We start from the raw sequence: 25,445 nt of genomic DNA on the forward strand, positions 1-25,445 counted from the left end.
TTTGCCATCTGGTAATCTCTGGAGTTAGTTGTTATAGTTGTCTCTGGTTGGAGCTTGTTCCTCCTGTGATTCTGTTAGCCTCTGTCAGCAGATCTAGGAGTGTAGCTCTCTCCTGAGTCTCAGTGGTCAGAGTACTCTCTGCAGGCAAGCCCTCGCAGGGAAGGTGCACAGATATCTGGCGTTTGGACCTGCCTCCTGGCTGAAGATGAAGGCCTGAAACAGGGCCTGTACCAGAAGCTGTGTCACTTCTGCCTGTCCTAGAAGCTGTGTAGCTTCTGTAGTCCGCACTCTCACCTGCACAGGCTAGTCTCTGAGGGATCTGGGACCCAAGATGGCTCCCCCAGGGTGCTCCAGCAGAGCCCTCCCAGGCGGACACCTCTCCTCTGGCAGGGAAGGTGCCCAGATGTCTGGAGCCTGAAATGGGGTCTGTCCCAGAAGCTCTGTCACTTCTGCCCATCCCAGAAGTTGTGTAGCTTCTGTAGTCCACACTCACCTGCGCTGACTAGTCACTGAGGGATCCAGTACCCAAGATCTAAGTTTTTCTTTATGTTTACAATTATAAAAGTATTCAAGCCGGGCGTTGTGGCGCAAGCCTTTAATCCCAGCAATGGGGAGGCAGAGGCAGTTGAATTTGTGAGTTGGAGGCCAGCCTGGTCTACAAAGTGAGTTCCAGGACAGCCAGGGCTATACAGAGAAACCCTGTCTCCCCAAAAAACCTAAATAAATAAATAAATAAATAAATAAATAAATAAATAAACGTATTCAAGTGAATTCATTATTGTTTCTATGTTTAATAATGTATTTTAAAAGTGCTAAGGGACTATAATGTGACCATGTCCACCTATCTTGCATATTTTGGATAAATTTCAGCATAGGAATGCTGGAGTATTCTCAAGTACAAGCTAGAAAACTCTGTAAGTTGTTGCCCTAGGTTGTTTTTTTTTTTTTTCTATGTGTATGAGTATTTTGCTTCATGAGCATACGTCCACTATGTACGGGCCTCATGTCCCTACAAAGTCCAGCAGAGCCTGTTGAAGTCTCTAGAACCAGGGTTATGAATGGTTGTGAGGTGCCTTATGGGTATTAAGAATCATCAGGTGTTCTAGAAAGGTAGCAAATGTTCTAAAACACTGAGCCATCTTTTCAGATACTGAGCTGCTTTTTTTGTTTGTTTCTTTCTTTTTCTAAGTCTATGTTTCTCAGATGCAGGACAGTCTCATAGAATCCTCCTTTTAGTATTGGTTGTGTGCAGTTCTGACCATGCAGAAAGGCCCCCAGCACCCATTACTTAGTGTAGTAAGTTGGGGTTGAGGGCTTTATATATGTGAATTAGGCCTAAGCCTTGAAAGCACCTGGTCATCCCAAATCAGCATCTTAAGTTAGCTTTCTGTGGAAGGCATGTTTCAGAGGGCAATCAATGTTTGGGTGCTATGTATGAGTGTAGGTCATCTGAGAAATGCATCTCTGACTAACAAGGGGCTCCTTAGTCTGTCACTACACTCTTATTTCTTCCCCAATTCCTTCAGACTGCTTCACTCACATTTCATTTGTCATCTAAAGCTGGGATAAGGCTTTTTCTCTGCTCGTCTCTGAGTACAAAATGCTATTAAGAGAAAGGAACCCATGGAAGGAGTTACAGAGACAAAGTTTGGAGCTGAGATGAAAGGATGGACCATGTAGAGACTGCCATATCCAGGGATCCACCCCATAATCAGCATCCAAACGCTGACACCATTGCATACACTAGCAAGATTTTATTGAAAGGACCCAGATGTAGCTGTCTCTTGTGAGACTATGCCGGGGCCTAGCAAACACAGAAGTGGATGCTCACAGTCAGCTAATGGATGGATCACAGGGCTCCCAATGGAGGAGCTAGAGAAAGTAGCCAAGGAGCTAAAGGGATCTGCAACCCTATAGGTGGAACAACATTATGAACTAACCAGTACCCCGGAGCTCTTGACTCTAGCTGCATATGTATCAAAAGATGGCCTAGTTGGCCATCACTGGAAAGAGAGGCCCATTGGACTTGCAAACTTTATATGCCCCAGTACAGGGGAACGCCAGGGCCAAAAAGGGGGAGTGGGTGGGTAGGGGAGTGGGGGTGGGTGGGTATGGGGGACTTTTGGTATAGCATTGGAAATGTAAATGAGCTAAATACCTAATAAAAAATGGAAAAAAATATTAAAAAAATAGAAAGGAAGAGAGAAAGAGAGAGAGAGAGGGAGGGAGGGAGGAAGACAGGGAGGGATGGAGGGAGGGAGAGAGGGAGGGAGGTAGAGAGTTTCAATCATGGCACATTTGGACTAGGCTTTAGTTTTGAACATTCTTACCAATCATCTTTCCCAATGTCCTTAAGTGACTTCAGATTCGAAAGCTTCTGATTTACCAATGATACAGTGGTGGTTACACCATTTTACAAAGATAACAAATGTGAACACTGTGTAAGCTATCATGGACTCTCTAGATCTTGTGCCAAAATTCCAAACACCATGAGGCAGCATTGGAAGACATCCAGTGAAAGGTTTTTGGTTGGAGCACTGAACCCCAGGGTTGTTTTTCAGGATTACTATGCTAAACACAGGTTGGTAAGAGCTAAGGAGAGTAGATGAAAAAGCAAACCTTTTTTTCTCAAACAAAACAACCCTGATGTTTTGTGAGTAATCATATAAGAGCTAACCTTTTAAGAGGAGGTGCCTCCAGACCTGACTGTAGAATGGAAGAACTCATGTTTATTCATACCTCAAAAAGGAACCTCCATCACTAATCTGCCCATTGAAATATCTAGTGCACCCCTAAAAAGTAACATTTTTCACTTACCTCTACTGACATGTGCAATTAAAATGATATACTCTGCGTTTGTTAGATGATTAGACTGTGTGTACTGCAAGCAGGGACTGAGTCTTTCTGTCTCTATGAATTGGTTCTGCACATACTGAGGCGGGTATGTCCTACCCACTGAGCAGCCCTCAACTCTCTCCTGAACAAATGCTGGGGTACATGCCATGAGAGTAGGGCATCCAAGCAACACATATTATACTTATATTTCTACCTCATTTCTGAAGATAGTATTGAAGTAATATGAGATTAACTCAGCTGCCCACTTGGGTTATTCTGGTTGAACAAATACTATTGGTGTTGTGTAAAGTTGCTATTGTCTATTAACTTTCAAAGGCTCCACTACCACTATATGAGCCAACATCCATGGGAGAGATCCTCAGTTACCCAGAAGAACATGGGAGATAGATAGATAGATAGATAGATAGATAGATAGATAGATAGATAGATAGAGATTAGATATAGATATAGATGATATAGATAGATATAGATATAGATATAGATATAGATATAGATATAGATATAGATATAGATATAGATATAGATATAGATATAGATATAGATGATATAGACATATGTGCTTGCTTTTTGTGATCAGAACATTCATTACTACCTATGTCTTCCATCAGTTTCCCAAAATCTTACTTCATGCCCCTTGGCTCACATCTCCCACTTCTCCTTGGCCTGGTTAGCACCTGTCTACTCACTGTGTCTATGACTGTGACTTTTTCACTTTCACATGTAACTCACACATGTACTGTCTTTCTGAGGGTACCTAATTTCACATAGCATAATGTCCTTCATTTTATTGATGTCACAAACAGCAGAATGTCCTTTTGGTGGTTAGACAATGAACGTTGCACATATGGACCACATTTCCCTTAGTTCGCCAACAGTGGAAATTGGTTGTTTATATGCCTTGGTTCTGGTGGATAATGCTACAGAGAATATGAAACTACAGATGTCTCTTGGGGTTTGGTTCTTCATTCCATTTGGATAGATGCCCAGAAGTAGCATTGCTCTGTTGTATAGTAGTTATATTTCCAACTTTTGAAGAACTCCTGTTCTCTACTGTGAGTTCATAATGCCCTGTTTAAAATGGATTACCCATACATCCAGCCATTTATTTCTGTGTTGTTTATTCTATTTTATTGGTCTATTGTCTATTTTATGTCCAATACCTTGTGCTTTTGATTACTATAGCCTTGGGATATAGTTTGAAATTAGAAAATGTGATGTCTATAGCTATTTTATTTTTTGTAAAATTGCATTGTGACTCCAGATTGTAACTATTATATTTAATAGTTACTAGTGAAAGTTTCAGATTTTATTTTCTATGCCTGTAAAATTTGTTCCAGGTGAAAGGCTCTGCATTGCATTTGTGTTGGATAATGTGATTGATAATTTAATGACATTAATTATTTCAATTCCTATACCTGGATTATTTTGTTTCCAATTTATTTAATCAATGTCTTATGGTTTTCAGGTTGAATTATCAGTGAATCACCAAAATTCATTTCAGTCAATTCTTTTATCATGACAACTTTGCAGTGATTGGATGTCTGAGTAGATTTATGAAGTATGCCAGGACTTTTCTTACAGAGACTATTTCTAGCAGTTATCCTGGCACTAGGTTCACTAGTGGTAGACTCCTCTGAGGAGTGGTAAATTATATCTGTATCGCTTTTTGAATATAAAATGGCCTGACATGTTCCTGCTTTTAAATGTTTGTTCCTAAGCAGGTAGCACCATGTAGGGAACTGATAGGGACTTTAGGACTTAGAGATTCTCTGGAGTAAGTAGCTCAGTGGAGCACATATGCATGGCCTCCTGTGGTCCCCACCCCTTCCTCTTCCTGCACTTTCTATCTACCATGCAGTGAATAAGGTCTAACATACACACTCCTGCTGTCATAACATTCTGCCTTTATACTGGCCAGGGAACAATGGAGCCAAGAGCTGTGAACAGAAAATTCTGAAACCCTGAGCCAAAGTAAACCATTCCTCTCTTGTCAGGCTCCTTGCCACCACAACAACAAGCCCAACAATAGTTGATCATATTTTATTCTTAGTGATTTCAGAGCGCTGTGCTGCAGTAACATCTTGGCTACTCATGGTCTCTGCATATGTGCAGGGTTAAAAGATATTCTTTTCTTCAGTTGTTTAAGAGATAACATACTGAATGAGTTGAGCATGGTAGAGCTCTCATCAAGTTCATATCTAGAATTTAATAATTCATTTACAACGAGCAATGTATCTTTAAAAGTAGTACATTTTCTTCCAACATATTTGAATGTCTATAGAACCTGATCAAAACAGATCTATACTTATGCCCCTGATTTTATCTCGAGTTCCAACAAGTTTAACTTCCCCCCAACTGATGTGAGTATAGACAATCCATTTTGACACAAGAATAACAGCAGTCAGGCTAAGTCAACCTGTTACCCACATACCTATGGCAGGACTAAGCATTGACTGCTCTCCTGTCATTTCTGAGCATATCAGCCCAGGGCTTGTGGTAGCATACATCTTTCTTTAGAAAGCAATGGACCAAATCTCTTTTTGAAAGTCTCATTCCTATCCCCTATGCCACACAAAAGAGCTGGTCAAATATTCCTAAAAAGAGTGTGGGAGAGTATGCTTTCTTCACTTCATTGCATTTCAGTGTTTCCTGTGACTCCTCATAGATTAGCCACAAGGACACTCAAACTAATCCTCAGCTTCATTGGGCCTGGATTCCAAAGCTTCTGGAATATATCATGAAAACAGCGGACTGATCTCCAAGGATTAAGAGAGTCAGATCAGGGGCTGGAGAGATGGCTCAGTGCTTAAGAGCACTAACTGCTCCTCCAGAGGACACAGGTTCAATTCCTAACACCCAAAAGGCAGCTCATGGTTATCTGTAACTCCTGTTCCAGGGGATCTGACTGCCTCACACATGTAGACAAAACACAGATGTACATAAAATAAAAATAAATAAATTCTTAAAAAGTGAGAGTTCAACTGGTCATGAGATTGTTGCAATGATTTAGAGATGGCAGAATGTGTATAACAGATGATCAGAAGAATATGGCCATATTTGGAGACAGGGCTTTTGTATATGGTCATTTGTGTTCTTACAAAACACTTAGTTGGAAAGTTTGTAAAGCAAATTTGTTTATTTGTCTCATAATTATGGAGACTGAAAGACCAGGATCAGATGGTACCATACATAAAACCTCTGCAAGACATAGCAGGTGATGGGATAACTTGAGCATTTAGGAGAGATCACAGGGCCAGACCACAAGCCAGAGAGCTTCACAGGGCCAGACCACAAGCCAGAGAGCTTTGAGGATTTGTTCCATTTGCAGAAAAACTAACCCTAGAAGAGCAGATACATTGTAAGGGAAAAAAGATTTATTTGAGCTCACGGTTCAAAGGGTTACAGTGCTCCTGGAGGGGCGAGAGTTTAGAATCAAAAAGTCTTCAGGTTACATAGATGGAACCACGTCACTTATTTTTGTAGCTGAGAAAATCAGAAATGCAAAGTTGCTTTTTGTTTTACTTGGAGCTTACTGATTCATTTACCTTCATTGAGTTGTCTCACCGAAGGTGAGGCTGCGTAGGGCAGGATGATGAGGGCACTTTAAAGCTCTCTGGCTTCTGGTCTGGCTCTGTTAGCTCCCGTAGCACATGTCCCTGCTGTGCTGCACTCCTCACTCTCACTGTGATGAGAGAATTTGACTTCTGCATGTTGTTGTGGAAAGGTAGATCCCATTGCCAACAAAGTTGACTTAATAGAATGTGTTCTTGGCCTCAGACACTGTGGTTCCAAGAATCTGCTCAGAACACATGTGGAACAGTGTAAAGAGCTGATCTGAAGAGGGCTCTCTGATGCTATTCTTTCAGCAATAATCTTTACTCTAAGGGTCAGACTTGGCCTACTTATTAAAAAAAAAAGAGAGAGATCTACATGGTGAATGATACTGCAACGCCACCTCCAGTCCTAGAAAACTGTACAGTAAATAGGTTATATCAGCATGTCCCTAAGCAAAAGCTTCATTATAAGTAGAAAATAAGGTGGGCACCCCAGGAAGCTGAACATTTCTGAACAAATGGGCTGGCTGTTTGGAGAAAGGACTCTGTCCAACTCCCACTGGTCTTGACTCCACATCTCATCTGGTAGCAATGCTGTTCCAGTCTTCCTTTAGCTCTGCAAAATCCCTCAGCAATCTCCTCGCAGGGTAGAGGCCTCTGTGTGACCACCAGCCTTTAGAGAATAGTAAATCCACCTTGTCAGGGATGATGGGCACCTGCCAGCTGCATGCTTAGTTCTGTGTATAACTCTTTCCCAATATTTTACTAGGATGGGAGATCAATAGAAAGAAGCGAAAGGCTTCCTAGTACTGCCATCAAACAGTGCTGAGCTTGATGAAGCTTGGACTGTGAAGGAAAACAGTCCAAAACGCCTCCACACAAATCATTTGTCCATTCTGTCCTAGTCTTCGCTGCTTTAACTGCCAACAGGTGTCTGGTATGAGTAGGAGCCTTGGTGAGCTGTGAAATGAAATATAGTTATATTCTTTGGCAAACTGGAATTCTTGGCAATGCCTCTTTTTTAAAAAGTAAGGAACTAACACCCGTAAAACCAGAGAGATAGCTGATTCGGTATGCCAGACACTTTTCTACGACGGCAGTACTGGTAGAAACATTTACCCCCTATCTTCAGAAATACCCAAATGTCCCTTGTATTACACCATGTTACCCTGAGTGACACATGCTAGGGTGCTGTCGCTGTGTCCCTGATAGTTCTCCTAACCATCTTCCCACTGACACTTTCCAAAAAAGAAGGTAATACCAGGGCTAGAGACATGACTGTGTGATAGGCCACCTTCCTGACACATACAAGGCTCTCAGTTTGACCCCAGCATAGTAGTCATTAATTAATTAATTAATTAATTAATTAATTAATCAAAATATACACTAAAACTTCTAGTGCACATTTTCCTACTTTTTTTTTAAGGAAGAAAACCCCACAAATTCTGATATATCAGAGTTTTACTGATTTCACCATTTTTCTTGCCAGAAGAGCAGAGGCTGTGTTTAGATGTCACACTGATGCTGGTGGAAGAACCACCAACTCCCCTGAAAGCTCCCTCCCCACCCCCCCTTGCCCTGTCTAAAGAATCCAAGAAGCCAGATTCAAAATGTCAAATTGGAGACTTAGAATCAGAAAAATCATCAAGGAAAACCTCACCAACATAAATTTTCAAACTGAACAAAAGTGAGCACGACCAAAAGAAGGAAGAACAGGAAGACATACACAACTGGGCATCTACGTCAAAGTGGGGGCTCACTGTGTTAAAAAAAAAAAAAGAAACTCATTCTCAAAGTTAATTTTATCCTTCAGATTTACACAAGTACTCGTGATTCTTAAAGACATTCATTTTATCTGTGATAGTGGGGCCCTGCATCAGATTCCCTACACCAAAGGAGAAAGCTTTTATGTAATTATAGTAATGGAAATATTTCTAGACGTGTTTTTAATTATTTTATTTTTCAAAGATATCTTTATAGATAAGCAGATTGCTGGAAGTCTATAAAGCCTGTGAATTGGAGAGTGGGATACAGAATAGAAAATATACAGTTAGCACAGTGCAAAGACCAGGTAGTGGACACATAGGGAAGTTCTAGAGTCCTGCATACCCTGAACTGTGAATTTTTTTTAGACAGAATCACTTTTCTGTTTACTGAATGCCAGCTTCTAACTAAAGCGAGCTCTAGACTACCTGTCTGGAGATGATGTAGAAGGTCTACAGAGTTGCTGCCTTATCAGGGTATAGGGTGGGACTCAATTGCTAACAGTATGATTGAGAAAGTGTCAGACAGAAGCTCCAAGCTAACGCCATTCATGACTGAGACCAAATCTAAAGTCTTGATTTTATTGCCTCGAAGCCATGTAACCGCAACCATAGGAACATGTAACATGTAACATGTAACCGCAACCATAGGAACAGCACAAGACTTCACAAGAAGCACCTCATGTAGGTCTGTCAGTCTGAAGAGACCCCATGCTGTCTGAGGTGAGGTGAGGATTGTAGGTCTGTCAGTCTGAAGAGAACCCATGCTGTCTGAGGTGAGGTGAGGATTGTAGGTCTGTCAGTCTGAAGAGACCCCATGCTGTCTGAGGTGAGGTGAGGATTGAAGACATACTTGATGTATTGTGGTCTTGGTTCTCAGAGCCCTCAGTCTCCTCCCTGGCCTCCTGGACCAGCTGAGCCCAGGCTGAAATGCCCATACTCTCTGACTGAGTGGTCCTCCCAGCCAGTGGGAACCTAGGAACAGGAATGGCCTCATTAATTGTGTTTATTGTGGCTTATCTTTTCATTGATATAAATTAAGACAGTTTACCCTCTGGGCATCCTGCAGATGCTAGCTTTGGAGCACAGCATCCTGGGTTCAAATTTTCAGAGCTCTACCATCTGTCATAGCTTTGGGATGAGGGTGAATGGCTTCTGGCTCCTGTGAAATGCAGAGGTGGTGGTAATATGAGCCTCAGTGCAGAATCTCTGAGACAACACAAGTGTCATACACACGTGTGCATGGTACATGGGACCACGGCAATCCTGAGAAAGTTTCACAGTGGTTTGTCTCATGCCCACTTTACCTTATATTAGAGGATTGTAATGTTGTTATTAATTATATTTAGCTGGTGTAAAACATAATTTAACATGACATTTTAACACATACATATGTAATGTACATCAATGTTTTTTAATGTAGATGCCTTTTTCAAATAATTTTTTTCTGAAATGAATGGTGTAGTCTTTAATTAATTCCTAAATTGATATTTTGGATAAAACTATATCCATAGATTTTTAAATTAATTCTGCTCATATGCTTTAAATTTTTCCAGATACTGCTGCATTTTAAGTTAATAAAAATTTCAATTAAGAAAAGCATGCAGGTGTTTCCTATGCAGTTAGAACTGGCAAACATTTGGACTTTTTGTCTTTTTTTTTTCTTTTTACTTTTTTACTCTGAAGAAACTGATTTTTGAAATGGTAAGCTCTGTGTCCTCCTGTCTATGTCACACTACCCTGCCTTTACAATTACACAGCAAGAGCTGTAGACACTGAGACTAGCAGACAAAGCACTTGCCCTTCTGAAGCTCATCTCACACCAGGGTAAATGCCAGGAGGATGTGGCAACCTCCTGCAATTCAAGGGCACTGCGGCAAGTTGGCTATGCTAGCCTAAGCATTGGACTCTGGCTCAAGGGAGAGACCCTCAAGGGAGAACAGTGGAGGAAAACACTCAACATCACCTCCAGCCTCTACACACATGCACACATGTTTACCCACATGTGCACACACACTCACACATGCTTCCACAAAAATGCACACTACATACACATGTCAAAAAATGGAATTGTAGACATAACGCAAAGAATTAGGCAGATTCTGATATCCCAATAAAAGTTTTAGTCACGGGTTTGCTAGTCTGTATTTCATATACTTCGTATATGACACAAAATAGACATGTGGTTTTTTTCCCCTAAGCATTTAAAAATGTAAAAATTACTTTTAACACTTAGGCTGCACAGAAACGGGAAGAGTAACTTTGGTTGACAGGCTATTGTTTGCTAGCCATCACTTCACAAGAATAAAAATATGAGAAGAAGGCACCACCAGGAGACCCATCATTCTGTATGAAAAATATGCTTTTAAAAAGCCATGGGAAGGTATGTGGATACATTCAGTTCAGGGAGTCATAAAACTTGTTTTAAAAACAAATTTAGCTTAGTACAGATTAGTATACAACACAATTGTGTCTTTCTTATAGCTCATCTAAACAATTAAGTTTTCTTGGTCTTGAAAATTACTTCCTATAACAAGGCAAAGCAGGAAGCACAGTGAGTTCCAAGCTTGCTTAAGCTACGCGGAATGTTCCAGCCTGGGATGCTATGGGCCTCTGTCAAAATGAAAAAGGAAGGAAGCATAGCGTACCTAGGTAATAACTCTGTGCCAGTATTCAGTGGTAAGGTTTTAAGATTTTGAGGAGTCTGTGGATTTAGCTCTCTGCTGGAGGACCTGCACAGCATCCACTGGACCCTGCTCCAGCCCTCGCAGACAAAAGCATGGTATTGAATTTACTGTCATCTTAGGGATCTATTTGACTGAGTGATTACTTTGGATATTTTTGGATTTCTTGAAAATATGAATATTTTAAATAAATATGAGAAAAATTATTGTAGCTTACCAGTAGATGAATAATTTAAATGTTCTGTTCAAAGTTTAAAACACGAACATTCATATGTTAATTTCTGAAAGGTGTGTAATTTTAAAATTACTAAATGTTACAATATTTTTATATATATGGTATAAGAAAAAGATAAATATAATTTATATATAAATATATTTTCAGTAAAAATGACATAGCTAATAACTCTCTTTAAAGTATATTACTAAAGCACTATTGCACTCAGTATTTAAACACTATTACTCAGCCTTTCATTATTGTTCTTCATCTTTAAGGCATTTAGAGATAAAAACATAAAACATTTTTAAAGAGCATATAGCTCTTTAAGCCCTCACCTTTCTTACTCTCTAGGCCTCCTTCTCTCTTTCCCTTCCCCCCTCTCTCCACGTGGCCATGGCCGGTGTCTCTCTCTTTCTACCTTCTTTCTTTCTCCGTGCCTTTCTACAACAAACCATAAAAAAAGAACATATAATGTCAACTTGTACTTAAAGAACTCCACATACTTCATAGCTAAGTTTTTTAATTGATCATTTCTCTGAGTCCTGATTTTAAATTTATATTTCATGTTGATTCATAATCAAATATGACATAGAAATTAACTTTTTTTCTTTTTAGACAAGGTCCTTTCTGTAGTCCTGGCTTGTCTAGAGCTGATGTAGACCAGAATAACCTCAGACTCATAGAGATTTGCCTGGCTTTGCCTCATGGGAGCTGGAATTAAAGGCTTAAAAGACTCATGGTGTGGTTCTTGGAGGTGCCTTTATAATTTCTGAAAAATGCTCTTCTTATTGGTATGTGTGTCAAAAAGAAGGAAAGATAAAGTAGTTCAAAACTGGAATAAAAATCTCCAGCAACAATAAATTAAAATATAGCGAGAGCATGTCGAAACTTCCCTAGTAGTTCTAGAATAGTAAGATCATTTTCAAGCTCTCACCACCATAAAAAAAAAGCTGAACAATAATTTCCTTTCCCTTTATGCAAAGCATGATATGATCAGCTAAAACATTTTTATAATATACTCACACATGAAGAACCTTACTAGTGAAAAATTAATAATTTCACTAAAACGTGAATTTGAAGTACTTCCATAATTAATCGGTAGTTTTCATAAAAATATAAAGCAATTTCCTTAGGAAAGAACCCTGCCAATTGGAATATCTTCATTTTGAAAATAAAAACAAAAGACGTTGCTCTGAAAGTGATGAAACTCAGGCCCCAGCTACACGAATCCCCAGGAACGTGAGCAGTAAGAACAGAGTTCTTCTCACTAATACAGCTACTAGGGGGCTTCAGTGAGCACTAGTCCCAAAGGCCTGTTTACTGATAACGCTCAGCAGTCGTTACATCATCCAGTGTCCTCTTCTTCCAACCACATATCAGTGTTTCAGTTTATATTTAAACTCAATATCATTTAGTGGTGGCAAAATTCCCAAGCCTGCCCGGGACTGATCTAGAGGGGGACACTTGGTGTGGCTCTCTACAAGCTCCAGTTCAAAGTAAGACAGCATCAGAATCAAAAATTGCTTGATTTCTTGGACAGCAAATAGTCTTCCAGGACATATTGTAGCTCCTGATCCAAAGGGCATGTAGAAATACTTCAGCTTGTTTCCATTTCTATAGAAGGTGGTCTTTGCTTTCCCACTTTCATCAAGGTACCGGTCGTATTTAAAAGTCTACAATAAAAATACAACAAGAGAATGACATATTTTGAGAGAAATTTGTCCCATTTTTCACTTGAGAGACCCAAAAGGTAAGTTTCTAGTACTCGTGCCATCCTCAGCAAGTTACATACAGTCAGCTGTGAAGCAGAAGGACACTGGAGAGACCATAAGAGAGCAGGAGGAATTAGTAGCTCTTGGTACCTCCTACCCTGCCTGGGGACTCATTCCTCAGATAGGCAAAGAAGCAAGAAGGGTTCTAAACAGAAACTGGAAGGATGGAGTTGGATACATTATTCTCCAATAGTGAGGATCTGGGAGAAGGTATTTTTTTTTCTTAAGAAAAAGACAAAGGTAACTTTGCAGGATCTATGAAATGAAAAATATAAGGACTAAAACTCTTGCCTCTACCCAAAGTGTCCAAACATGAATATTTGCAGTAATGACAGGGAAAATAACTATGGTTTCAATGAGAAAATCAAAGCTGCACTACAAAACCATTCCTTATCTAAACCTGCATGGATATCACCATAATACTGAACTATGATGAGCAGAAACTTACCAAAGGGTCTGGGTAGATTTCAGGATCCAAGTGCATTAACTGTGGGTAAAGAGCTATGATGTCATCTTTTCGAATGTTATAGGAACCATCCTCAAGGTGTAGAGTGAAGTCCTCCTTAGCTGTCCGGATATTCAAGGATGCACTGGAGAGCCGCAGAGCCTCCTTGATGATGCTATCTAAATATTTTTAAATAGAAGAAGTCAGATGGGAGGGAAGGAAAGGAGGAAACGAAATGGCAGTACAGGAGAGAATAATGTATACATTAAAATAGTCTCAGTTTATACATTGTTATGCTTGTGGCTGTTTTGCCTGTATGTATACACATGTGCCATGCACATGCCTAATGTCTGCACAGGTCAAAAGAAATTGTCGGATAATCCAGAACTAGACTTATGGGTGGTTGTAGGCCTCTAAATGGGTGCTGGGAGTTAAACCTGGGTCCTCTGCAAAAGCAGCAAGTGCTTTGAACTGCTGGGCCATCTCCCCAGCCCTGAATTTATGCTCTTGCAGGCTACATAACACACTACCTGAAATACTTCTGACAACCTACATACAAAACAAGCAAATAAAAAATAAATAAATAAACAAGCACATGGGAAGCTAAGGGATAAACGCTACTGAAAGCTGTGTCTGCTGCCAATGTACTGTTCTTGGTGACTCAGCTGAAATATATTTTCAATCTGAGCATCTAAGTCAATGGTTCTCAACCTGTGGGTCATGATCCCTTGGGGCAAGGGTGTCAAACAAGCTTTTCATAGGCTTTTTACATTACAACTCATAATAGTAGCAAAATTATAGTTCTGAAGTAGCAATGAAAACGATTTTATGGTTGGGGGGGGGGTCACCACAACATAAAGTACCACAGCATTAGGAAGGTTAAGAACCACTGATCTAAGTTAATATTTGATCTGATATATCAATCTTCACCATCAATGAGAACTAGATAGCTATCCCTCACTTTATAGAACAGTAATATTATTTCCGTAGAACACTGAACAGTTAATAATATTGGATAAACTAGTAATCAATATTTTGTGTGAGTTATTGTTGATCACTTTGGAGACTAAACATACTGATAAAGAAATGTCTCTCCAATCATTTCACGAACGTGCCATTTTTAGGAAGTTTAGGAAATCTCCCTTTCAGTCATAGGTTATCTGAGGATGCACAATGCTGTCCTGCTTCTGGGTAGAGGCATGCAGAAACAATATAAACCTCAGAATAGCTGGAGTCTAAGAGAGGTCCAATCTGGCCATCAGGCCTCTAACCGTCAGCTGCCTTGTTCTCAGGGTCCATGGCACGACTGTATATGCAGTCATAAATAGTTAGCACTTCATTTACAAATGAGAAGGGGGAGGTGTCCAAGACTCCTACATCAGGCAGCACCGTACCTAGATTTCTGTCACTATTTTTTAACTTTTTTTGATTCTTTATGAATTTTACATCATGCACTCCAGTCCCCCTCATCTCACCATCCCTCCACATCTGCCTTGTGACTTCCCTTGAAAAGAAAAGAATCAAAATAATAAAAATAGCTGTTATTATTATTATTATTGATCTTTCCATGGAAGCTGAGGCGTGTCTTGGTCTGGCACACTCTTTTACCTAAATAGCTTTCTTGCAAGTGTTCACTGCAGTGAGTCATTGGTTTACTATTTGTTTTACTATAAGCACGTGACACTTCTGTATTCTAGCAAATATGGGGACAAAGGAGGCAAAGCCTCGCTCAGTCCAACTAGCCAACCCAATCACTCTTCCTTGATGGTACCTTGCTCTCATTAACTCCTGCTGCCTGTATTCTTAAGCTTAATGGTTTTGATGGACTAACTCAAAGGTCACAGAGTGGCTGAGTATCAGAAGTGCTGCCACTGTTTCCTTTTCTGATCCCAGGCATCATCCTGCCCTCTGGGTCTCAGTCCCCTGCTGGGTAGACACGAATGAAAATGTCCCTAGTTATCCTATTGTGTGGCAGGTGCTACATACTTGGCTTAACGCACAAGGTATATGTTGAGCATTGTTATTACTGACATGGTGAATGAGGCGTAGCAGAGCAAGCATACCTAGTACTGGCAGGTTGTTTAGTTGCTCTTGATCCAAGTAAATGGCATTCCCTCCAGAGCTGAGCTCTTGGCCAGCACTCTGTAATGCTCCATTCACTTCTTCAGAGGCTGCTTTCATTGCTTCAGGGCTCCTATGGAAGGAGACATATGGGGGGGGGGTGTCCTTATTTAGAGATCTGCGAGCAAGTAAGAATTATTCATTTCTTTTAATGAGGTGGTTATGGTAGTAAGGATTGTGCAAGGAGAGATCATGGTACCAGGGAGTGTGCAAAGGGAGAGGGTCATAGGAATGTGTAAGAGTATGTATGCCAAGGGGAGACAGACAGGGAGTATGCAAAAGGGCACTGAACTGGATTCATGTCCTTGAGTTCATGCAGGGGCATTAAAGGGGCCTTGCTATGTAAAAGCAAAGCTTTGGTCAGCTCTCTATAAATTAATGATTCTAATACATGATGAACATAGTAAATCAGAAGGAATATGTCCCCTAACATACAATTACCAAGGATTGGCTAATTCCCAAGTAGGAGTTAAAGTTTATCCTTACAATGCATACCATAGTGTCAGTACTGTGCTGCCACTTGTATTGTTATTTTTTAATGGTGAGATAAAGGATATTCCATTTCAATGTCTGGAAAATGGCTTGAGGCTGAGTGTGAAACCTGATTACAGTGAACTGAGCCTCAGAAATGTTTGACTAACAAGTAGTTGTGTGACTTAAAATATGGCTGCAGCTCATATATGATATGAAATCAATGGTGCTACTTTGCTGTGAATTCCTGTGAGACAGCAGGAAAATGGGAATGCTCAAATCAGTAAGGCGTTGCCAGCCACTGCCCTTGTCACATCGGCAAGCCAGTCATCATTTAAAATGTTTATATGGTGGTGAAGACTGCAGTCATGAATTTAATTTGACATTAAGAAGAATACTATGGGGTGAAGAGCAAGACTGGGCCAGGGAACCTGCATTGACAGAGTGCTAGGCTATCTGAGATCTGTGGCTTCTGGGACATCCCTTCGATGGGACTGTGCTCTTACAAAAGGCTGCTTCTGTTATGTACATGCTAAACATTGGCATTAAGTATCACTTTCTTGATTGACGGCTCAGAAAGCTACAAGTCTTTTCAGTTTTTGAGCTAAAAATTGAACTATACATCACCATGAGGAGTAAACACTTAAATTACTAGTCACCTGATCATTTGAAATAAGCTCCAGAAGGTTGCAGGAATGGTGTTTGCTTGAGATGCCCAGAGGATCACGAGGTGCGTCTTAGCCTTCTCCATGTCATCAAAGGTGGAGAGTGTATCGTTGAGAAACATGCGTAGACGGATCAGTTCAGAGACCTGGTCCCTCATGTACAGGTTCTTGTGCTTCAAGCTCTCAGCCAGCCTTTCCCGGGCTTTATGTGCGGTCTTGAACAAGTGAATAGGGACGCCCGCCACTAGTGCCGGAAATACTTGGTCAAATTGTTTGAAGCTGTCAAGGTTGTTTTGAATAAATGCTCTTTGTGAGTCTGTCTTTGAAATATCTTTGCCAAACAGCGTTAGATATCCGGCTTCAAACATCACTCGGTAGCAGAAGGCATACATCCCTTCCGTGACCCAGACAGCGCTCTTTGATTTAGGAAGGCCCGGAGGTCTCATGACAGATTGGAGGTTTTGCATCATGGCTTCAGAGAGTGAACACAGAGCATCTCCCTGGAGGGTTTTGTTAAAAGTCTTGTTTATGTTTTCCGTGGTATTTCCATCACTTGGGTCTATGCTTCTGTGTCCAAATGCCTAGCGGAAAATAAAAACCATGAAACGGGGAGGGGCTAAACTCGGGCTAGCTAGTGTTGGGGAGTGTCTGGAAGATAGAATACATTCATACTTCTCTGCCTGGCCTTCCCTAATAGGATTTCACAGTACATTCCAACAGTAGAACCAAGACATCCTCTTCCCTTGGGGTCAAGTTTAAACCCCAGCTTTACAGTGGAACTTTTCTGGACTGCCCATCACCCTTTGGTGTTGTACTACTCTGCCTCTATATTCTTTGTGGATGCATTTTAACCAGACATCAATCTACTTAGTGACAGAGATTATATCTAATATTCTCTTTTTAAAAAATCATTAAATGCTGTTTTCTCTAGAACAGATTCTTGATGGCATCCAAATTATGTTTAAATATGTGGCCTACTTCTAAGGAATGAAACGTGTGCGTGGATTGAAGGTTAAGTGTGCAAACACACTGCTGGGGATGATGTGTAGGCAACTCTGGTGTTATGAATCTGTGCTTTCCTGACTCATGCAGTGTCCTCTGTCGCAGAAATAATCAATGACAAATTTACCATCTATCTAAAATTTCTAATACTTATTACTAAGAGACTTTCTGATTTTATGTTATCTCTATTCTGCAACCTACTAAAACTGGAACAACTAAATATGCTCATACATCAACAGACCAGAAAACAAACAGTCTGTGTAACTAATTACCTTCGCAGAAGTAGTGTAATGAAATTTTTTCCAGTCAAAATATTTTCCGTGACATAAGACTTTGTGGTATGACAGGGAGTTTGTGATGAAGTGGACATATTTCCCCATCAGTTTGCAGGTAAAAACATGGCCATGTTTCCTTTGCTTTGCTCTTAGGAATTCAAGAGGATTGGATCCGAACTTCAGAGCACAGCCCAGGTATGGAATCAACCCGTTGTCCAAAGGAGGTTCACCTACTTTCCTGTAAGACGCAGATTTGGGAGGTTGGGAAAATTACGTGTTCAGTGTTTTCTAGTACTTATTTCATATGTAGCTTCATAACTACAGTTTGTAGATACTTATTTTGGTGATGGGGACCCCTCTCTTTTACTAAAACAGTGGCTTTTTTAGTGTACTAAGATATTGGTGAGGGTGATTACTAAATCTATCCACTCACGAATCTATCTATTAACCCATCCATCAGTCTATCCACCTCCATATATATATATATACACACACACGTGTGTGTGTGTGTATTCACACATTCATCAAGAACCCAATAAATTGTTTTCTATGCCTATGTCCTATTGCTTTTCCCAATGGCAGAGCTTAGAGTGTTAACATAGCCAACAAGATTCTTGCTCTCGAAGTATCACCTAATGATTAAACTTTTCTAAGAATCATTTCCCTAAATGCCTATAATGTAACATTTGCTCTTTTTCTTTAAGGATGGGAAACATCAAATGACAGAAAGGGCTACAGTGTTAAAGTTTTAACAATCTACAGAATTTAAAATACTAGCATCCTGAGGACTGGAGGTGTGGCTCAATGGTGGAGCTCTTGATAACATTTATAAAACCTTCCCTTTGATCCTCAACTCTGGAAAAAAGAACATTATTATTCTGAGATGATATTTGAAGTGAATAGGAATCTCATTTGGAAAATTAGATCATTATAAAATGAAATTGGATCAAGTAAACATTGGCAAACCATGAACTAAAATCCAATACTCTTTTACTCTTTCTTAAATGTTTTATTAAAATTATAAGCTTATTTATTTCCCAATAAATTATATATTTAGTGTTTTCTACTATTTATTTCAAGCTTCCTAACTACAGTTTGTAGACACTTCTTTTGATGATGGGGACCCTGCTTTTTTATTAAAACAGTGGGTTTTTTTAGCCTATTAAGATATTGGTGAAGAATATCTCTTCATCTCTTCTAAGAATAATTGAGTATAATTGATATTTCCTTTCTTAGCATGACGATAAGCTGTTTAATTTAAACTGGTAACTATCAGCCGAAGAGGCAAAGAAACACTTTTTAAACTAAGAGAACACATACTGGTTTACCTCTCTGAAGATAATGCCAGGGGTATTGTCCTATTTTGATGTTGACAGTCCAGAAAATATCTAAATATCCTGCCCCGAAATGTTCTTTGAGTCATTCAAAATGATATCATGTGCAGGCACCAAAGCTTCCCAGTCACACAGTTGGTTAACATTGGAAAGAAAAGTTAGAGGCAGACAAACTCAGGCTCTGTGCTCTCACCCAAGCTTAGACGGAGTCTGCAGAAAACCCAGATGACTGCACACTTGCTTAGGCAGAGCATCTAGTCAGTTCATGTCACAGAAAGAACCCCTCTAAATATTACTCTTCTCAGCTTAGGTTTGCTCCACACACGCATACATAAACTTGCATCAAAAACTTGTAATTTTTTAGTTATGTTTAACAAGATCTGCATTACCAGTGGTGAATGTGAATATGCTAAGGGGAACTATCTATATCTTGTTAGATTTAGTCAAAGATGTGTCTTTTAAATTTAAAATTAAAAGTACTAATGTACTAGTATTTTTTTCATGCTGTGTAATCATGAAGGTATTGAATACTAGAAATAAATTAAGACAAATTTAAAAAATGTTTCCATACCTTCTCCTTATTCCAATGATAAACCATATGCAACAGCTCACTACCACAGCAATCCCCCAGATCAAAGAAATGCTCATCATTTTGCAAAAGCAGGAAAACGTCCCAAGGGGAGAATCTGTGCTTAGCAAAGCAAGACGGTCCAGAAACTGTGGCTCTAACTAGGCTTTATATATGCACAGGACCATGATCCAATAACTTGAACTTGGGTGACCAGAGCAAACACTAACTATTTGTCCTCCTAAAAAAAAGAAAAAAGAAAAAAGAAAAAAATAGCATTATCTGGCCTTGAACTAAGTCCATCTTCTCAGAAGAGGCTCCAGAACAAGCAGAGAGCTGCAATAGTCGATAAGCCGAAGGTCTGTCCCTCATGTGCTGACATAACATTCAAAGCTGGGGACAACAGCTAACACTGTGCTTCTGTGTGTAGAAAAAGAAGTAAACACACTACAGAAGAGCTCACCTACCAAAGATGTGGAGTGTGTTGTAAAGCAAAACAGGCAGAAGCTTTCCATCCTGGCTTTAATACTGGCTGTCCATGTCATTAACCTTTGGGGAAAATTATTTAAATTAATTTCCAGAAGTATACAGCAACCGATCCTAAAGGATGTGAACGGTGTGGAACAGTTTGTTTTGTTTGTTTCTTTGTTTGTTTGTTTTTGCTTGATTGTTCAGTGTGTTTATAAAGCCACAGGTGCTTCATGTAGTCTATCTACTATCGTCGAAATAGAAAACCTCCCAGCACTCATCTTCTAGGCAGCCATAGCTTGAGAATTCACTCTTTACCAATTTTTATTTGTAATTAAGATGTACTTTTATTTCAAATAAAGACTACAACACTTCTTGTCAAAGTAAATATGAATTCATAATTTACCTCTTATACTACTCATAAACTGGTATACAACTTTCCCAACTTTACTCAGCATAATCTTTCATTTTGTGCTGAAGATTGAACCAATGGCCCCACTCCTCCAAGGCAAGCACTCTACCGCTGATTTACACCCCAGCTCCCTACTTAACATAAATATTAATTGAGCATTTTTATGTTCCAGGAACTCTTTGAAGATATTCTGGTTTCAGGTACTAACAAGACAGGGAGTTTCTCTACTGAAGATTGTATTTTGATGGGGAGACAGCAAATATGTGTTGTGTATCCATAAAATGAGGTGTATAGGGATAAATATGGCTTTAAATATGTTGATAGGAGAAGCTTTTTTGAAAAGATGATACTTGAGATAGAATAGCTAAGGAAAGACATTTCCAGGAGAGGGGACAGCAAAGGTGAAGTTCCTGAGCAGAGAGAGGATGAACTTGGTGTGCTAAAACACAGAATGAACAAATGGAGGATAGAAGATGGAGTTGGGTTTAAGAAAGAGACTAGAAGATAAGCAAAAATTAGTTCATATAGGGCTGCTTCTATATGCTTCATATAGAGTGGAGAGAGGATTGGACCTATTGCCTTGGAAGGCAAAATACCAGTGTAATGTTTTGAACATTTGAAAATCCAAGGGACAATGTCAATTTCTCAGCTGAGTATAAGAATCTGAGGTAAGGAGAAAGGAAAACATCAGTGATGTAGATGTTAAGCCGTCAGCATTTTTGATATTTAAAGCCAAGCGACCCTCTCAGGTCACCTAGCAGAAGCAGTAGGTAGAGTATGACACTAGGCCAGAGAGAGTGCATTCTATTCCCCGATGCCAGGAAAAGGGGAGAAAAGAAAACAATAAAAGAGAAATAAACTGTACAAATATGTCTCTGGATACATATCTGTATAGTGTGTGTATTATTATTATTATTATTATGTATTTAATCTGAATAAAACTATCTTAGTGAACAACTTATTCAAATAATTCTTTTTTTAAGACTTATTTATTTTATGTACATGAGTCTGTATATATGCCTGAAGGCCAAAAGAAGGGTTGAGAGCCACCATGTGGTTGCTGGGGATTGATCTCAGGACCTCCGAAAGAGCACATAGTGCTCTTATCTGCTAAGGCATTGCTTCAGCCCATCAACTAATTCTTGACTGGTGGACATTTGAGTCCTGCCTAGCTTTTGTTATAGATGTGATAGCTTTTTCCCCTCCCTAAACAGAGCCTACAGATCCTTCATTGTGTGGTCTGTGACTATAATCATTAACATCAGTTGCTATGCAGTAGGATAGATTTTCTCAGAATCTATTTAAACCTCCTAATGCTTTGTGCACATTAAGTATATTTATATTGCTTTTATAAAATAGCACATCGTCTTCTCAAATGGCCCTTGAAGAGCCTCGCCCTAACTCATCCAACCACAGCCAAGTAAGTAAAGAAACAACCTCATAGCTAAGCAATCCAGGTCTCTAACCCTCTTCAATAAATCACAGAAGACAAAAATAAACAGGAAAGGCCATAGGTGGCCTCTTAGTATTCTCTTTACAACTTCCCATGAATCTGTAATTCTGTGCAAATAAGGGACAATCACTCTCAAAGCCTCAGGAAAATTCTAAGGTTTGCCTTCTTCATCCACTCATAACAGTGCAGACTCATTCCAGTCACCCTGGCGGGTGTTTATCTTGATGTCCCCTACCCTGTCCTTTTGTTGTTCCTCCCTCAATCGTAACCCCTTCTCCATGTCAAGCACCCAAGCACACATATGGACATATAGACACATGACAGTTTTCTTTGTTACACAGGCTTTGGCTTTTCATTTAAGAAGTCCAATTCTTACTGATGCTCTGTATTCATGAACAGCATCTAGCAAAGCTTCTAACCTGGGACTGGAAATGCCAATGCTTATAATGGTTGTCAAACCTAACAACTACAAGTAGACTGAAAGGGAATACATAAACAATTTTCTGATAAATACAGAGCATCAAGTTTCATGTCTGGGTATGATGACATCTGGGTATATTTTTAGCTTAGTTCTGGTACTTTATGATGTTGAATATACAACTTTTCCCCCTCCTTTTCCTTAATGCCATATTTTAGTTGGTAAAATTTTATTAATTCTCTCTGTATGTCTCTGTCTGTCTGTCTATGCCTTTCTCTCACTCTCTGTCACACACACACACACACACACACACACACACACACACACACACACACACACCATGGCACCTATTGCATGGTAAATACTGAATTAACCCTGGGAACACAGTGTAAAACATAACAGCTGTGACCCTGACCTCTGGCGTTTCTATTGCAGCAGTGTAGACAGGTGCCCTTAAAAGGCAGGGTTATTATTGTCCAAAGTCCTGGCATGCCAAGTTGTGTTTATTTCAACTCCAGTGCATCTCTAGTGGGTCAGTCTCTTTTCCATTTCTGTAGGATACTATAGAACACCACAAATCCTGCAGTTTGGAAGAACTTGATCTTGCCTCAGAGAATATAAGGCCTAAGCCCAGTTTCCCATCATCATCAACAAAAATGAGCAAAGCAGGCTGGAGATGTGGTTCAGTGGTTAAGATCCTTTGCAGAAGACCCTAGTTTGGTTCCTGCACCCACACAGGAAAGTTCACAACTGCCTGTAATTCTAGCTACAGGGAAACTGGCCTCTGTGGATATCTTTGCACATGTTTTGTACACAGACTCACACTGACAAGTACACATATGCAAGAAAAAAGAAATGTTTGAAAAACAAATTGATACAACAGAAGAGCAGAAAGAAAAGGTGTCGATATACATATTCTGGTGGCACATTTGATTGAACTGCCTATTAAAAAATACAATATTGTAAGAGCGGGAGTAGAGCTCAGGTGTGGTAACACTTGCGTGGGATATGTGGGCCAGAGAGAGAGAGAGAGAGAGAGAGAGAGAGAGAGAGAGAGAGAGAGAGAGAAGAGAGAGAGAGAGAGAGAGAGAGAGAGAGAGAGAGAGAGAGAGAGAGAGGAGAGAGGAAAGAGGAGAGAGGAGAGAGAGAGAGGAGAGAGAGGAGAGAGGAGAGAGAGAGAGGAGAGAGAGAGAATGAATAAAGACCATACAAAGCAAGTTGGTTGCTTTAAATAAAGTTAATTATCAATATGATCAAACAACTGAGTCAAACTAACTGCTTTTCTGAGTTCACAAGTCATTATGATGGAGTGCAAGTGAACTGAATTAAGGAGATTCTTCAACTTTTCCATGCCTGCAAAATGAAAACTCTATGTGAGGTGCCTATCCCAGAGCCAGTTGGCAGAAGGGCATCCCAGGATGGGGTAGTAAATCTGCCTGTGATTACCTAGCGACATTTATAATAAGCTCTTGGGAAATATTTCTATTCACTTTTGAGTTAAAATTGTATGAAGCTATAGAAAAGAACTACTTGTGTCCGCTTCCCAAGATAATTTTATCTAAGCAGGGTAGCACATCCCTTTAAACCCAGCACTTGGGATGCACAAGCAAGAGTATTACCGTGAATTCAAGGTCAGGCTGGATTACATAGTCAGTACCAGCCAGCCAGGACTATATAGCACAAACTTTTCTTTAAAAAAAAAAAAGAAAGAAAATAAAATTTTGAATCATAACTGCCTGGTTTTAGAATTATAGGTATCTAGTAAAACTCGAGTATAAAAAAATATATGTGTGTGAGTCACTGGAAACTACTTAAGTTTAAGGGAAGTACAGGGTACCTTAATCCAGTGGGACAGTGTAATGTGCCATGTACCTAGCTATATGTTAATTAGTATTTATTCCATGCATTTTGTTCACATTAACTTATCACCTGCTTAGTGAAAGGTATTTCTTAGATGCTGGAGATAAGTGATAAACAGACAAAATAGACTCCCCATAGGGATATAGCCAACCAAAAGTTAGGAGGGATGCTGCCTGGCTTCTGGCATCATTTCTATTATTAGGAAAGGTTAAAGCAAAGCATTAATGTTTTCTGCCAAGACCTTCAGTGTCTTGCCTCCCTAACGCCATGATAGCACTGTGAGATGAGTGCTGTTGTCTCTCTTTGCAAATGGCCTGATTCTGTGAGACTCTGGCACAAAGCCCACATCCATCTCTGCTGTGCTATGCTGCATCCAGGGAAAATTATATTTACGAAATTACTAAAATCAAGGTTAAGTCTTTCCTTTGCTTTCATGATAATTCCCATCCCAATCTTAACTTAGTCTATAAAGCTCAACTATACCGTCAAACTGATGGAGCCAAATGAATGTCATAAGGTGAGAACACAGACAGAAATAGAGACAGACACACACAGAGACAGACAGACAGGCAGGCAGGCAGGCAGGAGAACAGACAGACAGATCTACCGGAAGTAAATTGTGTTCTTACTGCCTTGTTAATGTCCTTAGATGCACACAAGACTTAACATCAATGGAGTATAATTTATAATTTTTCTGGCTGCTTAGTCTTTCAATGCCACAATCAAGATATTTCTTAATTCTTGACTATGAAGATTTATACTTTCACTTTGTTCTCATGGCTTTTAAATGTTTTTCTTTTAAATTTAGACTTCATTAATTTTGTGATTTTTTTTTGTACATGACATGGCATAGGTGTTCAGCTTCATTTTTTTAATTGATATCCAGCTGTCACAACACTGTTTGCAGAAAAACACTTTCCTTTGTTAATGAAAGCTTTGATAAAGATGATTTTATTTTATGTACTTGAAAGTTTGATTGCATTTATGTCTGGGCACCTCATCTATGTATGGTGCTGCTAGAGGTCAGAAAAGGGTGTTGGATCCTCTGGAACTGGAGATATGGACAGTTGTAAGTGTCATGTGGGAGCTGGGAATCAAAGTTGGATC

General features: G+C 39.7%; 1 protein-coding gene across 1 annotated transcript, besides 5 other annotated features; it reads right to left on the minus strand.

The window, feature by feature from the left end:
• Positions 1 to 9,850: 9,850 nt before the first annotated feature.
• Cyp7a1 (cytochrome P450, family 7, subfamily a, polypeptide 1) lies at positions 9,851 to 19,871 on the minus strand. The gene is made up of 6 exons (NM_007824.3): positions 19,731 to 19,871; positions 17,823 to 18,063; positions 16,543 to 17,129; positions 15,355 to 15,485; positions 13,295 to 13,470; positions 9,851 to 12,747 (listed from the first exon to the last, which is right to left on the minus strand). The coding sequence occupies exons 1-6, from the start codon at positions 19,808 to 19,810 to the stop codon at positions 12,451 to 12,453; spliced, it is 1,512 nt and encodes a 503-aa protein (NP_031850.2). The 5' UTR covers positions 19,811 to 19,871; the 3' UTR covers positions 9,851 to 12,450.
• Positions 19,839 to 20,189: a promoter, noted in NCBI's record as "-309 to +47 promoter". NCBI's record gives the evidence for it as "EXISTENCE:reporter gene assay evidence [ECO:0000049][PMID:15349898]".
• Positions 19,926 to 19,944: a protein binding site, noted in NCBI's record as "site I". NCBI's record gives the evidence for it as "EXISTENCE:protein binding evidence [ECO:0000024][PMID:10777541]".
• Positions 19,928 to 19,943: a protein binding site, noted in NCBI's record as "site I". NCBI's record gives the evidence for it as "EXISTENCE:protein binding evidence [ECO:0000024][PMID:12117567]".
• Positions 19,928 to 19,943: a protein binding site, noted in NCBI's record as "site I". NCBI's record gives the evidence for it as "EXISTENCE:protein binding evidence [ECO:0000024][PMID:12117567]".
• Positions 20,059 to 20,087: a protein binding site, noted in NCBI's record as "HNF-6-206-194". NCBI's record gives its function as "required for promoter activity" and the evidence as "EXISTENCE:protein binding evidence [ECO:0000024][PMID:15349898]".

This window comes from Mus musculus, chromosome 4, assembly GCF_000001635.26.
Source record: "Mus musculus strain C57BL/6J chromosome 4, GRCm38.p6 C57BL/6J".
Lineage (NCBI taxonomy): Eukaryota > Metazoa > Chordata > Mammalia > Rodentia > Muridae > Mus > Mus musculus.

Coding starts and splice junctions, on each gene's coding strand:
- Cyp7a1 (NM_007824.3), bottom strand. CDS start 19,810: ATGATGAGCATTTCTTTGATCTGGGGGATTGCTGTGGTAGTGAGCTGT. Junction 17,130..17,822: donor ATTACACTACTTCTGCGAAG/GTAATTAGTTAC, acceptor ATTTTCCGCTAG/GCATTTGGACACAGAAGCAT. Junction 12,748..13,294: donor AAATCTACCCAGACCCTTTG/GTAAGTTTCTGC, acceptor TTTTTATTGTAG/ACTTTTAAATACGACCGGTA.